The sequence below is a fragment of the Lynx canadensis genome, chromosome F2 (assembly GCF_007474595.2).
Source record: "Lynx canadensis isolate LIC74 chromosome F2, mLynCan4.pri.v2, whole genome shotgun sequence".
Classification (NCBI taxonomy): domain Eukaryota; kingdom Metazoa; phylum Chordata; class Mammalia; order Carnivora; family Felidae; genus Lynx; species Lynx canadensis.
Genome location: NC_044320.2, coordinates 73280289 through 73297224, shown reverse-complemented (window position 1 = coordinate 73297224; position 16936 = coordinate 73280289). Strand labels below are relative to the sequence as shown.

The window sequence follows — 16936 nt, the reverse complement described above, 5'->3', positions numbered from 1 at the left end:
GCTCTGTTCCCAGGTGATAATAAGACGATGTGGTCAGCTCTAAAAACTCGGTACCCCGGTTGTTTGAGACGACACTCTGGTCAAGAGTGTCAGTCCCGATTGATTGGTTTGCCTTGCCTCTCATTGCAATAAACTTTGTTGTGACTGTCACTAGTACCCATAGCATTCTGTTTCAGGAGTCGTGTGGATGCAACAAGAGCAAGTCTAGTGCCAGCTGCAAAGTCATGGCCAGAAGCAAAGTCCACTTGGGAAGCAACTTAAAAAAATATGAGCTTGAGTCCCACCCCATATGAATTAAATTCGAGTTTCTGGGGTTAAATGGGGGAGGGAAGGGGGTTCTGATGTGAGCTCTAATGCGCAGCAACACTTGAGAATCACTGGCCGAGAGGTAAGGTTCAATCTCTTCACTAAGACAAGATCTTTCAGAACCTGTCTGTGCTAAGCCTACATCTTCAGTCTAGATCTGTACCCCACCCAACCCATTTCTATCCTTTGTCATTTCCCCTAAGCTTCAACCATGTAGTACTTTATCAACATGAACATGGCGTCTCAAACCAATCCCATTCCTTGTGATCCCTTTTGGTCCGTGGTCGATTGGAAGTACTTATCCTTTAAGATTCGGCCAAAATGTCCTTGGCTCTATGGAACATAACCAAGAGCCAGGGATTTCTAGAGCAGATGTTGTATGAAAAAAAGAATACTGGAACCGCCAATACCGGATTTGGTACCTGGACTGCCATTTACAACAGGGTGAATCCAGCCATTGTTTACCGTCTGGTCTCCTTGGGTACAACACGATAGTAACAGTACGTAACGAACAGAGAGACAGACGGGATTACACACCGAGCGCACCTAGCAGGGTGCACAGGGCAGGTACCAGCAAAATACTCTCCTTCACACCCCACATCCCACTCATACCATTCAATGCAAAGCTCTATTGCAAATCGCATTTTATTATCTGTTTACATCTCTCTTTTCCCCACTAGATTGTGAGTTTTGGAATGACTGGGGCCTACTATTTTCTACCTTTGCACCTCGGGGGCATAAAAGTGTCTGGAATAAGACACGAGGAGTTTAAACCCATCTCATTTGAATGAGGAGGGTTTCGCAGTCTCCAGCTCTGCGTGCAAAGAACTTTCACTGTGTTCTTCATCCTCAACACCGATTCACGCACTGGGGGCGAGCGTACCACCCAGTGTTTGCTGGGGAAGATGGGCTAATTTGACCAAGACCAGAAAAGCAAGGTTGCGATTTTTAACAGACAATGCGTCCAGAGGACGTTTCCATTGTTGAGTTAACAGAACCTACACGTCTACGCCGCCCTGTAGGACGGCCTACACCACCACCAGGCGCGTGGCGGAGACAGCGCGCGGCTTACGTAGATACGTCCCTGCGGAAAAAAGTCTCCGAGCCTACTTCCTTTAAGGAAAAGAGGATTAAGGCCCGGGAGGGACGGCGCCGGAAAAGGGCGACGCGCGCCCCACGCTCCGGGGAGGTGGGGGCGCGCAGGCACCGCCCCTCCCGCGGTTGCCGGGCAACCGGCCCGGAAGTCGCGGAACGCGCGTCGGCGCAGGCGCCTGTGAGCAGGTGCAAGATGGCGGAAGGCGGTGGCGCCGATCCGGGGGAACAGGAGAGGTCTTCTGGGCCGCGGCCCCCGAGCGCGCGGGATCTGCAGGTGCGGCGAGCGGCCGAGGGCGGGGCGCGGCGGCGGGAGCTGCGCGGCGCGGTGCGTTTCGGAGGCCGCCCCTGGCCGCGGCCGAGCCCTCGCCAGACCCCGCCTGGGGACCGAATTCTAACTCCCGCGATGCAGGTCTCCCCAGGGCGGTGCAGCGGACAGTGGTGTTCGTGGAAACAGGTGCCCGAGCCCAACGCTCTGGTGCCCGCGCCTCTTTCCCCTCCACCCGATTTGCAATTTAAGAAGCAACCGTACATTTAAAATGGCATTGTGTGTGGGGTGGCTCACTGGTTGGTGCCGCCTTCGGGAGACTTGTAGAAGAAAGCTTTCCGGTGGCCGCGGGCAGTCAGCGGTCACTTTATAAGTAATGATACGTGCCGGCTTGATCTTTCTTGTCTCGGAGGCTGTTTTCTGTCTGGATTACTTGTGTATAAAAATGATTGCTTTTAATCAGGGAGCCTTTCCCTTTTAGAAGGGGAGCTAAGGTATTTCATCCTAAGGCTGTGCATCCTCGTTGTAGAAACTGTAGTGCGTGAAACATTGCACGTAAGAAACGGCGGCTTAAAACTTCATGATGACATTAGTTAGCTAAATAAGAATGGGGCAAATCTCGCTTTCTCAGATACTTAACCCTATTGTCCTCATTTAGGCTTTTTTCCCCCTGTCTCATAAGACCGTTGATACAAATTCAACAAGTAAACAGTCATAATAAGCTGTGTGATTAGAAGTAAATGACACGGAATCTGCATGCGTTGGTAGAGAAGTTCTGATGCAGTTACACCTTCAGTTCTGCTTCTTTGAGCAAGTATTGAACCACCTGCCATGCATCGTTCCGCTAAACCCCACAGAATGGAGAGACGAGTAGGACATCAAATCCACAGTTGGTACTGGCCACTCTTGAAGGGGATAGAAGGGGAAAAGGCATTTCTATCTGTTTGTTGCAGAAATAATATATGAATATGTTGAACATAGCATTTTAAGGCGGAGTATGATTGAATGCCAAGTTAAGCAGGACATGAAGAATTTGGAGAATGGACAGCTCAGTGTCAGGTTAGAAGACAAACTGGGGAATAGTCCCAGTGCTCGTAAATTAAGAAGTAGAAAAGAAGAAGTAAATATTTGGTTCCTTTTTCTTAAAAGGAGAAGAATACTATACCTTTAACTGGTTAGTCCATTCTAATACTAATTAAAGTGAAAACCCTGTAACTTAATATCCTGTCTCTAACTTCAATCCATTTCTTCTTTTCATGTGAAAAATGAGAAAAGTTTGGTTAATGATTGCCTGATACTTGTCAGATTTACAGACCTAAGGCAGGGGATTTGATATGATTAATGGTTACAGATGTTTTGGTGAATGTCACTAATTGGAGAATGCCGACCTCTTCACCATCAGTTAGAGGATAGGGATTTTTTGTTCTTATCTACTTTCTGGTAGGTTGGTAGGTGGATAACTAATATCTTATGAACGTGATTTGGATATTAAATACATTAAGTATTGATAATGTTTCCTTTAGAATTTAATAAGCATCTGAAGAACTTGCAAATAAACCTGAAAACAACCAAAGTGATGATGTACGAAGAAATAGAGTAGGTTTAAAAGAATGATGTTCTTCTCCCCAATGAGTTTCTTTAATATCAATTATTGTTTTATTGTCTCGTTATTGTTTAATCTAGCTCTGCTTTCTTAAGTGTACTTTTCAGCAGATACTTCTTTCTGGAAAGCTCGTTCTAAGAGTCACAATATTGTAGAGGAAAAGAGTAATGTATTACTAATTGGAACACGCAAAAGATACCCCTAAGTATGCATATGTTAGCTGCCAGGCAGTGTAGGGTTTGTTGGCATCTAAATCAGAAGAGATTTCCTCATTTAGCACAGGAGGAAACATGGACGGCTGTCCCCCAGAAAGCCTCCCGGCACTGTGAGCCTCTGACTTACAAACCGCAAAAATCTCCTTTGTATAACAAACCAAGAGCAGATCTTAGCTCCCTTCCTGTACCCCCAAAGTGGGAAACATTCAGTGGGAAGGCTTAGGATGGGATTGTTAGTGACAATACTAACCCTAAAAACCTCAGTGTTCGTAAGTTTCTGAACATTTTCAGAGACTTTTCTCTCTTCTGGTTCCCCTCAATCAATCCACACGCACATGGGTTTAACACTTGGTTAACATATTTAATTGTATGCTTCTCTCCCAGTTTTCCTCCAGAATCGTATCAAAAGAAAAAGGTTTTTGTTCTCAGTGCTGTGTTTCCCTATAGATTGGAGTTGGAAGTGATTAGAGATGACTTCAGTACTTACGAGAGTCAGGACGGGTTGGGGGAAATAGTGGAGTTCTGTAAGTGGGCAAACGAGTAAGAATGTCTGATCCTGTGTTACAGTTGCCACAAGTATCCTAATTCTGATGGCTATCAGTATTCCATATCATTGGTTCTCAATTTAGTGCGTGTCCGAATCATCTAGAAGGCTTGATACAGCACAGATTGCAGGCTCCTCCCCCCACCCCAAGAGTTTCTCACTCACTGGGTCAGGGTGGGGCTGGAGTATGTGCATTTTCAAAGCTTCCCCGGTAATGGTGATGTTGTTCTTCTGTATAAAAACCATACCTTCTGGGGCGCCTGGGTGGCGCAGTCGGTTAAGCGTCCGACTTCAGCCTGGTCACGATCTCGCGGTCCGTGGGTTCGAGCCCCGCGTCGGGCTCTGGGCTGATGGCTCAGAGACTGGAGCCTGTTTCCGATTCTGTGTCTCCCTCTCTCTCTGCCCCTCCCCCGTTCATGCTCTGTCTCTCTCTGTCCCAAAAATAAATAAACGTTGAAAAAAAAGAAAATTAAAAAAAAAAAAAAACAAAAACCATACCTTCTGGCAGTTGTCACTCTAAGACTGAGAATTCCAGGAGTTTTCATCTTTTGCTGTCTGCTTGATTAATCTCATTCTCAGTTAGTTTTCCTACAGGTTTCGTTTCATGCTTTTCACATTTTAAATTCTAGAGAAAAGATGATCAGTGCTTATGTGCTTGATTCCCTCTGTGCAATTGAAAAAGCTTCATAATCTCATTGTTTAGCCCGTGGAACTTTCCGTCCTGATGATTCACATGCTTCATTACTTCATAATGCACACATTCTCATCTCTTTATTTGACAGATATTTTGTTGTTGTTCTGTTGGTTCTGACCAGTACTTTAGTTTATTTTGATCCGTTTAAGTAATCATTTCCTTTTCTGGTGTGTTGTCTTTTGCTATGTCAACTAATATAAATTAAATTTCTTTGTAACATTTACGAATGAACTTACACCACATGATGCTGCAGGGACATCATGAATCCCAGCATTCATTCCCTCTAAATATCATTTTTGGTTACTTTTTTCCCAAAAGATTTTCCAGAGATGATCATGCCTATTTGGGGGACATTAAGGGAAATTTTTGAATTGTTCAAGTTGTCAGAAGTGGCAACAAAATAACTTAATGCTGAAATTTTATGAATAACTTTTTAAAATTCCAATTTCAAGAACTATGTTGGATTTTTCTTTCCATTTTGAAGGTACCCAGCCATGTATCTCTAACGCATTATTTAGTAATACTGCTTTCTAAAAGTTATATAAACCATATGTACAATTTATTATCTTATATTTTTAAAAGTTCATTTGCGTAAACTTGATGAAATTCAGATGTCTGTTAAAGTTTTAAATAGAATAATTTTGAAATTGTTTTATGTGCTTGGATTTTGAAAACTTAAACAGCTAAATGAAATAATTTTTATCAGAGCAGACTGATATGAGTGTAAAACATCTTCAAGTATTTTTTTTTAATTATAGGAAAATTATACACCCAACTTTGAAAATATTATCAAATGCAGTTTTTGAAACAGGTGAATAGTTAATTGAAAACAATTAAGCAGTTATTGTAACTTTAATTTATTCTAGTATGTGTGGCATTTTGATTAGTTTTATCAAGTGAGAGATACTTTGGTTTTATTTTGGAAGGAGGTCATCTGAAGCAGCAGCCTTTATTTTTCATTAAAACTTTTACAACTCAGGGGCAGCTGGGTGGCTCACTCAGTTAAGCGACCCACTCTTGATTTCAGCTCAGGTCATGATCTCACGGTTCCCGGGATCAAGCCCCAAATGGGGCTCTGCGCTGACAGTGCAAAGCCTGCTTGGGATTCCCTCTTTCTCTCTCTTTCTCTCTCTTTTTCTGTCCCTCCCTTGATCGCGCTCTCTCTCTTTCTCTCTCTCTCTCTGTCTCTGTCTCAAAAATAAATAAAACTTAAAAAAAATTTATGACTCAATCACAAGTTAATATTCTACTCTTCATTTCTACTTGTCTGTAAGAGTTCATTCCTAGGGTTATACTTCATAACAAATCTGTTGTTTTATAGTTGGCCTTGGCGGAATTATATGAAGATGAAGTGAAATGCAAATCTTCCAAATCTGATAGACCTAACGCTGCAGTCTTTAAAAGCCCACGAACACCACCTCAGAGGTAAGTTTTGTTTCGTTTTTGTCTTGTTTTGGTTTTAAACATTGCATGTCTTTTTAGTTCACCAATCCTCTTATTTTAAATGGCCTTGGGAATTTTTTCTAAAACTATAATTTCTAAAATACATATTATTTAGGTCGTATTCCTAGAACAATAATAGAAGGCTAAAACATACTTATGGAAAAATTGTCTTAAAGTCCTGATACTTTGGTAGACATCATAAAGAAATACACACTGAATAGTATTTTTGTTGGACCCTGTGGTCCTTTTTGAGTCATAGGACACACTGAGGATATGACAAAAGCTATAGCCCATCTCCCCACAAAATAGCATTTACGCACAATTTTATTAATTGTTTTTAAGGATTTGTGTTTCTGAAAACCCACTCATGGAGTCCCTATATGCCTTCTATCCTCCATTTAAGAACCTAGAACTTCAGGAACCTGTCTGTGCTTTCACGGATGATGACCCATCAAATAAGTGATCTCTTAGACAGTATTTGCTATTGTTAAACCCCTGAACTAGAAGGAGAACCACTAGATTTAAGAGATGAGAGCCAGGTACACTTCATTACCATGAGTTTTCCTGTTTCTAGCAATGTTTTCATTAATGTCTTTTTAATACTGCGAATTTCATCACTATGGAGAAACTTGGAATTTTTCCATTATATCTCATTCACAGAAGGTCTGTCATTTTACCAGAAATTTAAGACTTCACTAGAAATTATCCTTTCTTTTTTGTTTGTCACTACTCCACATCCTTTTTTCTGTAGGGGAGATAAAAATGATGTACCTTTTTTGGACATGAATGAGAAGAAAGAAAATTTGTCCCCGAACTTTTTATTTTATGAATTTTCAAACCCATAGGTAATCACAAGATTAGTACAATGAATATATGCTGTATATGCTTTCCCTATATTCCCCGGTTGTTAACATGTTACAGCATTACATCTGTAAAAACACTCTGTTACTCAACTACTTGGAAGCAAATTGCAGCCATCATAACGTTTCATTAGGTACTTCAATAGACTATCCACTAAGAAGAGGCACAAACACCTTAATCACCTGGTAACGTATCACAGCTGAGAACATGAGCAGTAATTTCCTGAAATCCTGTAATGTCTAGTCCGTAAATATCTCTTCAAGCCTTTTTTGGATTTAGGATCTAACCAATGGCCATCCACTTGATTGCGCTGGTTTTGAATCTGAATCCAGAGCATTCTTCTCCTCATCTGTTCGTTGTTTGCTCTTAGCTCAGCTGTATAATCCCAAATTCGTTACACTGACATTCAAGGTCATTGTTTCTGCACCATTAGATTCTTGTTAAACATATTTATCAAGGATACTAGTAAGTGATACTGTCTGCCCTGTATTGTATCACATCAGGAGCCATATGTAATCTCAGGTTTTCTCACTGTTGGTGATATGTTCACTTGACAAAGGGGCAGATCACCACATCATTCCGTTGTAAGATACAGTTCTTCTTTTGTACATCGGCAGCTTGGTATCTTGGCACCGTTTGAATATCCTGTCCTTTCATTTTTGACATGTATGTGTGTATGTACATATATATGTAAAATATATATAGAATATATTTTAACTTCTTGACTTACACATTCTCCAAGGTTTTGAAAATACTTAAAATATTTATGTACCACAGTTTTATTCATTAACTGTTTGACCATTGTTTCGCCAATTTGAGCGTATTTTGAACAACTTAATTTGTTTATGATATAACAAAATAGTTGACTACTTATAATAAGGTTAGTGTATTAATGTTTTCCTTGCTATTCAAATATAATCATTAAGATTTTTTTTTTTTATTTTTTTAACACTTATTTTTGAGAGACAGAGCATGAGCAGGGGAGGGGCAGAGAGAGAGGGAGACACAGAATCTGAAGCAGGCTTCAGGCTCTGAGCTGTCAGCACAGAGCCCGACTCCGGGCTCGAACTCACAAACCAGGAGATCATGACCTGAGCAGAAGTCGGATGCTTAACCGACTAAGCCACCCGGGCGCCCCAAGATTTTTTTTTTAATGTTTATTTATTTTTGAGAGAGCACAAGCAGGGTAGGGGCTGAGAGTGGGAGGCAGTGGTTCCAAACAGGCTCCAGGCTGGACAGCAGCGAGCCTGATGTGGGGCTCGAACTGTGAGATCATGACCTGAGCGGAAGTCAGATGCAAAACCAATTGAGCCGCCCAGGCACCTGAGTCTTTAAGATATTTTAACGTTTATTTATTTTTGGGACAGAGAGAGACAGAGCATGAACGGGGGAGGGGCAGAGACAGAGGGAGACACAGAATCGGAAACAGGCTCCAGGCTCCGAGCCATCAGCCCTGAGCCTGACGCGGGGCTCGAACTCACGGACCGCGAGATCGTGACCTGGCTGAAGTCGGACGCTTAACCGACTGCGCCACCCAGGCGCCCCTGAATCTTTAAGATATTTTAATGAATGGTTTTTTTCTCTTTTATTTTGTCCTGTCTGAAACAGTGTTGCCATTAATAGTTGCAATTTGGTAATGCCATTTTGAAGAACTTTGTGCCTCAGATTTGATCTCTGGAAATATTTACATACCCAAAAGGAGGAGGTGCCCTAAAAGATATTGACTGAGGCTTAAGCTGTGTTTAATCTGCTTAGAATACAATGAAGCAAGTTATTGGCGATCTTTTTTTTTTTTTTTTTAACTCAGTATGCTATTTCCTAATACTAAGTATATAATTCTTTTGATTCCATCCTCCACATTGACATATACTCAGTTTCATTGCATTTCTGCTGCTTTATTTGGTACAGAAGACCTGCTTATTTTCATGGTTCACTTTCTTGGGCAGTATTGCATATCAAATTATTTCTCTGCTCATTGTCATTTTTAAATCCAGTATATTTTCACTGTCTGGAACTCTGCACATAATGCGGTCTATGTTTGTAATTTAGGAGAGGAGGGATAGAATCTACAGAACTCGGAAGATAGCCTGACACCAGTTTTAACATATTCATCTGCAAAAGTTGACATCTAACAGAACCTAAAAACAATGTGCCTCCTTGCTCACACTGAACGACTATGAAATTGGAGTTACTCAAAAATTTGAGAACTTAGAAACAAAAAAGTTCTTTTGAGTCATCAGGCAGTAGTTTTATTTTGAGAATTAAATGAGATAAGTGTTTAAGATGACTAGCACAGTGTTGGAACCTAGCTGGACCTTAAAAGATTATTAGGATACAGGTACCACAAAAGACAAGGGACAGGGTTCCTAAACAAATGGGCACAGAGGAGAAAATGATAAGTATGATGAGAGGGATCCGAATAGGAGCCAGCAGAACTTTAGTAGACCAGCTGCAGATAAGGTTGGCTAGATAGAGTGCTGGCAGGGTGTGCTTCCTGGCCGTGTGACCTGTGCATTCACACAGAGCCCCATGCTGCGAAAGGCCCCGTGCTGGGGTTAGTGTTGTGCCGTTACTATATTGAAATTCCGAACAAATTTTGAGCAGAGAGACTCCTTTTCGTTTGGCACTGAGCCCCGCAAATTACATAGCCAGTCCTGGATAGAGCCACATTATGGGCAGACAGCCTTGAATGCCAAAGGGGCTTGTACTTGTGTAGAAGGCAATGGAAAGCCAGCATGTGTTTTTTAATGTCAATTTTATGCTAAAAACTGCAACACAGTGAGAAAAGCTTTGTTTCTAGAGATAGAATCAGTTCTAATTTTTTTTCCTCTCTGTTTTAATAAGGTTTTGCCAACGGACAAGTTTTTGAAACTCCCTAAGCTTTAGTTTTCTCTTTAAATCAGAGATAATACCACTGTTACAAGGATTAAATGAGCACATAGTTACTCCTTGATAAGTGGTAGCTATTGTTACATATTTTAGAAAAATAGGACTGGGGATACAGTGTAAAATTAGTAGTAATGGGGAGAACAAGATAAGGAGAGAAATTAAGAAGAAAACAATGACGGTAATCTAAGAAATGTGGCAATAAAAATTTGGACTCAAGTGGCGTCGGTGGAATGGAGGAGAAAGAGTACAATCAGTGTGGGATACTTCCAAAGGATTTACTGTAGAAACATGGTAACGTGGGATATAGGGAGCAACTGAATAGGAAAGAGACCTACAGGCTGTACAGGGAAAAAATGTGACTGTTCATGAGAAGATTTGTGTGGGGAATACAGGTTTAGTTTTGGAGACATGAATTCGATTCAGTAGGTGCTTTTAAGTTCAGCCCTGGACCCCGTAAGTCACAGGAGGCTAAAAACATATTTGAGAATCGCCTGTAGAAGCGGTCGTTACCTAGGGAAGTGCACAAATGTTTTGATGATCAGAGGAGTTCACGTTTGAGGACAAGAGTCAAGGATATAGGCGTACTTAATTATGAAAGAGGAGAGACGGATGGATTGTGATCTAAATATAAAAGGAAATATAAATAGGGAAATAACATATAATAAGAAAAATAAAATAAGACTTCTGGAAGAAAGTGGAATATCTCCACGACCTTCAGGTAGGCAAAGGTTTCTTAAACTGGAAAGAAAATCATTAACCATAAAGGAACTAGTAAATCCTTTCCCATGTCAAATTTTTCCCGTAAGGTCTTTGTAACCAGGACTGAGATAAAAAGGAAATAAATACATAGTTGTGCTTTCCAGAATAGAGACATGGGAAGGAGCTACAACAGGAAATAGCTGCGACAGGCAGCTTTTCTTTTTGTTTTCCTTTCCTCCCTCCTCTTCCTTTCCTTGCGCACAGCTGCCTTAAGTCCTCTGCTACCCCACCTTGTACCACCACTCGCCTTAAGAGCCAGCCATGGTATTGTTCGGCCTTGCCTGGTCTACCCGGCCCTCCGAGGATAAGCTTGGCCCCTGAGGCTTCCATTGTCTGCTGCTCCGGGCAGACTCACCTCTGTGCTTGCCTAGTGCCCTAGCAGGATGGGGTCCAGCCCACCGCACCCCTGTCCTCAGCAATCATGAGCTGGTCTTGTGTTCGCAGGGTTCTGATGGTGCCCACCTGTTCTCCAGGTGGATTTTTCCTTCGCTTACAGTGAATTAAGAGCCATTCTGCCATTCTGTCTTTTCTGTCCCGTTTTCCATATACTAATTTTGCAGAAAGTCTTATAGAAAGGCTATTCTTAGCCTCCAGTATTGATGTAATTTCCCCTCTTTGTTTTGTGAGTCAGTTCAGGACAGATTTAGAACTGAACATATGAGCTTTGTTATCTTATTCTGGTTGTCTCCATGTTGATATTTCGCTGGTTATATTTTCTGATACTCTTGACTGAAAAAAAAAATCTTGAGAGATAAAATAGATAAAATCTTATGTAAAACATGATGTGAATTTTATGTTCCCTAGGACCATTGTGAAGTTGGAGTCAGACTAGAAATTAGTCACTATGTAACTAATACACTGGAAAAATTGTGGTCTACATTATGCACCTTTGATACAGGGAATTATAATTTTTGAATCCAGAAGTCTCTGAGGAATAAATTCCCTGTGTGGGAGTAGGTCCCTTCACTAAGTAGGTCCCTACTGAATGTGGATTCGTCAGGGGAAGAGACTTAATTCTGATTGTCAGCGCTGCTTTGCCCACCACACCAAGAGTGCCCACGTTGTGCGAGAGAGGCGTTTGCTAAGCACTTACAGAAAGGGGATGGGAGAATTGACAAGCCAGTTCTCGTGTGGGATGTGAATTTGACTGCCATACTCTCCACAGACCCCATCAGGAGAAAGTGTATGAACCATTTACTATTTCATTCCTTAATCCCATTTTTAAAATTAAGAATTTCCGCAGAAGTCATAGAAATGGTTCTTCTTAAACAAAGGTCACGTCGTAAGACTCTGTAGCTTTTTACTTCAAAGGAGTTTATGTTTGTATTCTGAGTTTTTCTTCATGAACTTTAATGTCGAAAGGTTCTATTCAAGTGAACGTGAATACAGTGGATTACATATAGTTCAACCTTCAACTGGGAAGATTGTGAGTGAACTTTTCAAAGAGGCAAGAGAACACGGGGCTGTCCCTCTGAATGAAGCCACAAGAGCTTCAGGTGATAACAAATCTAAGGTAAGTGCTAAATTTAAAACTGAAATACACTGTTTATATATTTGATCTCGTCTATAGGTTTTTATCTTATTTGGAAGTATTGTTTTCTGACTACATGTCTCTGTTTTAAACATTTGCTCTATTTTTATAAGATTATAATCCATTAATGATTGAAAGTCGCAGCAAGTTTTTACGTTTCTGTGAAACTTGCCTGTTTACCCTTCCTTAAAAAATAATTATAGATTCACATGAATATGCAAAAAGAACACAGAGAGGTTCTATGTGCCTTTCACCCAGTTTCCTCCAGTGCTTATATCTTACATAATTGTCGTACAGAATCAAAGCCAAGATCTGACGCTGGTACCATGTACATGTATAGTTCTGTGTCGTTTTCTCACATGTGTAGATTTGTGTAATTGTCAGCCCAGTCAAGGTACCGCTCTGTCATCACGAGGATCTCCCTCATGGCGGACCCCGCTGTGGTCACACCCTCTTCCCATCCCTAACCTCTTGCCACCTAACCCTGTTCTCCATCTCCGTAACGTCATAACGTTGAGAACGTTATACAAGTGGGATGATATAGTAATAGTATGTGACCTTTCGGGATTAGCTTTTCTTCACTCCGCTCCATGCCCTGGAGATCATCGGAGTTACTGAGTGTCTCAGTACCTTGTCCTCCTTAGTCCAGAGTAGCACTTCATGGTATCGATGTGCCACAGTTGGTCGAACCTTTTGTTTACTGAGGGACGTTTGAGGTGTTTCCAGTTTGGGACGATTACAGATAAAGCTGCTGTGAGCAGTCGTGTCCACGTTCTCGTGTGGATGTCAGTTTTCCTTTCTGTGGGATAAATGCCCAGGAGTCCAGCTGCTGGGTCATAAGGTAAGCGTATGTTTAGTTTCTTAGAAACTGCCGAACTCTTCACAGTGAATGGCAGAGCCAGTTTCTCCATTCTCGCCAGCATTTGGTATTGTCGCGATTTCAAATTTTAGCCATTGTGATAAGTGTGTGGTTATAACTCATTGTCGTTTTCATTGGCGCTTTCCTAACGGCCAGTGATGTCAGTTTGCGTTTTCCTGATGGCTAGTGATGTGGAACATCTTTTCATGTGTTTATTTGCCATTATCTTTACTCCCCCCACTGCAAAATAACTTTGGCCTCTTTTCAAATTGGATTGTTTGTTACTGTTAAGTTTTGAAAGTTCTTTAGAGATTTTAATAGGTATGAGTCCTTTGTCAAATATATGCATTGCAAATATACATATATGTTTATATATTTACGTGCATATGTATATGTATTTACATATATATTTATACTTATACGTACTTACATACATTTATAAATCTATATGCATATATATATCCATACGTGTGTGTATATGTATATGTGCGTATATATATGTATTCGAAGAAAGACTAAGAGAGCGCAAGCTGGGCAGGGGCAGAAGAGAGAGGGAAGATCCCAAGCAGGCTCCTTGCTGCCAGCACAGAGCCCCATGCGGTGCTCAAACTCATGACACCCTGAGATCATGTCCTGAACTGAAAGCGAGTTGGACACCTGACTGAGCCACCCAGGTGCCCCTGGATCACAGATATTTTCTTCCAGATGGTAGTCGGGTCTTTTCATCCTCTTATCAGGGCTTGTCACAGAACAGAAGTTTTTAGTTTTGACAAAATCCAATGTATCTTTTTCTTTTTATGGATTATTTAGTCTATAGAAAAGAAAGGAATGTGATCATTAAAAGCGTATTTATGATATGGAAAGTGATTAAAAGGAATGGTATTTTTACTTCATAAGCCTTCCTCCCTGAAAAATAGAAGACCTTGTGATCAGTGTAATAAAACAAAAAGTACAATCATAGTTGACTGCAACAGTTAAATAAAAGCAGCTTATAAAATAAATACGCAGCCTTTCTTCAGAGTAATTTATACCCATTTATAAAATTCTTCCTTGACTCTGTGAAACTGTTATTTATTTTGTGAAATATGATTTAAACATAATTTTTATGATAAGACATAAAATATTAATGGTGGCTTTTTAAAATCTGTTTATACTTGAAATTAGATATTTCAGTATGTAAATACATTAACAAAATTTTTTTTTAATGCTTATTATTTGAGAAAGAGATAGAGAGCAAGCAGGGGAGGGGCAGAGAGAGAGGGAGACACAGAATCCAAAACAGGCTCCAGGCTCTGAGCTGCCGGCACAGAGCCCGACACGGGGCTGAACCCACAGACAGCGAGATCATGACCTGAGCCGAAGTCGGCCGCCAACCGACTGAGCCACCCAGGCGCCCCTGTAAATGCATTTTTAAATTTAAAATTGGTCTAAATTATTTCAACTCAAGTCACTAATGTTTTTAGGGAAGAAACATAGTATCTTACTTGAGTATACTTCTCTGTAACATAAGAGCTTCATTTAAATAAAAATTTTTCCTCGAAAGTGTAAACCAGTTGGGCTAATTATAACTGATCTAGTTTTAAAATCTATATCATACATTATCATAACGTTTTTCACTATAAACCTTAGTGAATTTTTCGCTCATTTGCAGTGTATTTTAGTCATTTACAGGTGGAGGATATAGATTGGGCAATTCCTTTTGTAAGCGGTCTGAATACATCTATGGAGAAAACCAACTGCAAGATGTAGGTACAGTAGCCAAAATGAAAAATTGTAGACATTTGCCTCTAGTTACTGCTGTTTTAAATTTAAAAATTGATAATATAATCTCTTTTCTGTTATTTTTTGAAACATGGATTTTAAAAGGATCAATGTGTAAGCTTTTAGTCTCAAATTTTATATTTTGTATCTCCATTATGCCTTGTACTTAGATTGTAAGTATTTTCTATACGTTGAAAGAACGTGTGATTCACTACCAAAATGAGCTTTACGTACATATGATAATAATTACCCTTAGTGGTAGACTGTCAGAATATAGAAATAGCTGAGTTGTAAACAGTCATTCTTTGTTTTCGCCTTTTAAAATTTGGAGTTACAATTTCATTTAAACACGTATAGTTTAGCCTTGGAGGGTCATTGGAAATTCTCTCTTGCCCCTTGACATAACCGTTTAAGCCCTGTAGCAGACAGGAGTGTGGGTACAGATGAATGAGAAGGGTGGGTGTGGAGTGACAGCTGTGTGCTCTCAATCCTTTCATTTTCTCAGTGACCCAGAATAATTGTACTTCAAGGCCAGGGTCTAGCTGTGGGACCTTTGGTATTTCAGCCATTGTTGATTTGTTAAGCTACATACAAATCTGCCTGGCAAACACATGCTTTCATTTATGTCTTTATTTTAACTGTGAATAAAAAATAATAACTCCCATGTTTTAAATAAAGTGGGTGGCTTAATATGTTGTGAAATATCACATTGGAAGCTTAAGATTGTTCAGTAAGATGGATTCTTATATGCCTTTGTCTTTTTTCCTATGCTCAAAAGGTTCAGATTTTGCTTAAACTGTGGAGCAATGGTTTCAGTTTAGATGATGGAGAACTGAGACCTTATCACGACCCACCAAATGCTCAATTTCTGGAGTCTGTTAAAAAAGGGTAAGATGTGTTGTGTTCTGTTTGTCACTTAGGGTGGGACTTTTTCACGATACTGGGATGTATTATGTAAGTGGTTGCTGAGGGAAGGGTATCTTTAAATATCTAAAGGGTATATTGCTATCTGTAAGTCTCTGGTTCTTAACTTGCTGGGGAGGGACAGTAGACATTGGCCCCTTCCAAAATCTGATCAAGCTATGGTCCCAGTTCCAGGAAGAAACCTCTTAATGTAGTAAGTCAGTGCATTGATTAGCATGTAGCTGTCCATGCACTAAGCCACTCTCCTGCTTACTATTAACAGGATGACTCTTATTGTATGTGTACCTGAAATTCAGCAACTTATATTAACATTTTTAAGGTGGCTTTACTGCTGGCAGAAGATTTCAAAAGGTTAGTTGGAGTAGTGGTTCGTGAAAGTAAACCATCTATACGATGCTCTGACCCATCTAACGAACATCATAGCTCACCAGCCCTTCTTGCTAAAGGATGAGGCATCAAGTGATTTTGCTATGATTATGAAAGCTTTTCTGCATCAATGTGATCGTTCCTAAGTAGAATCGCAACTAAACAGAGAAGGTTGGTGAGTAAGTGGGAGATTTAAGTAGCAGGGAAGGGGCTGGAGTAGGAGCTTATGCTCCATCCAGGAACTGAAGCTGGGGCTTTTCCAAGCGATGTAAATACGTCCAAGGAGAGTGGCTGAAGTGGAGTAGAGGTGAAACTCATTGGCGTTGAGGGAGTCGAGAACCTCTATTTTTAGAACACTCATCAGCATGAATTTTGAATTTGAATTCTACAAAGATAATGTTTGGATACCAAAAAGTGCTGTAGGCGATATGCTGGCGTCCTTGAGAAAGGTAGGAAGCTGTCCTAGAAGGCAGTATGTGGCGAGGGTAAATACGAGGAAATAATAGTTTAAGACAGTGCTGTGGACCGGGAGACCTGCAGTCACTGGGAAGAGCTGGGAGCAGCTGGTTAGGGAAAGTGAAGATCTGCTAAGGGAAAATCAACATTGCTATTGAAATTGATGCTTGTTTCAAGATGGTGGAAGACAAGACCATGCTGATGTTGGATGTACTATAATGTAGACCAAAACTCATTTATTCTTAAATGAAAATAATCCACAAACTTTATGGACTAATATTCAAGCCATCCTAAAAGGAGTTTTAATTTGAAGTAAAATTATGATCAAGAACAGTTTTTAAAAAGACTCCTTGAAAACAATGATT

The 16936-nt window shown here is 40.5% G+C and overlaps 1 protein-coding gene across 3 annotated transcripts in view; it reads left to right on the top strand.

Moving 5' to 3' along the window:
- The first annotated feature begins 1566 nt into the window (after positions 1-1566).
- Positions 1567-16936, top strand: part of UBXN2B (UBX domain protein 2B) — a 28466-nt gene continuing 13096 nt past the window's right edge. Inside the window, exons 1-5 of one of the 3 annotated variants that reach the window (XM_030303751.1) lie at positions 1567-1675; positions 6044-6147; positions 12037-12187; positions 14726-14809; positions 15604-15713. In XM_030303751.1, the coding sequence (XP_030159611.1) occupies positions 1595-1675; positions 6044-6147; positions 12037-12187; positions 14726-14809; positions 15604-15713 (530 nt within the window). In that variant the 5' untranslated portion in view covers positions 1567-1594. The remainder of the gene's footprint in view (positions 1676-6043; positions 6148-12036; positions 12188-14725; positions 14810-15603; positions 15714-16936) is intronic. The other 2 variants (XM_030303750.2, XM_030303752.1) reach the window with 2 other exon arrangements.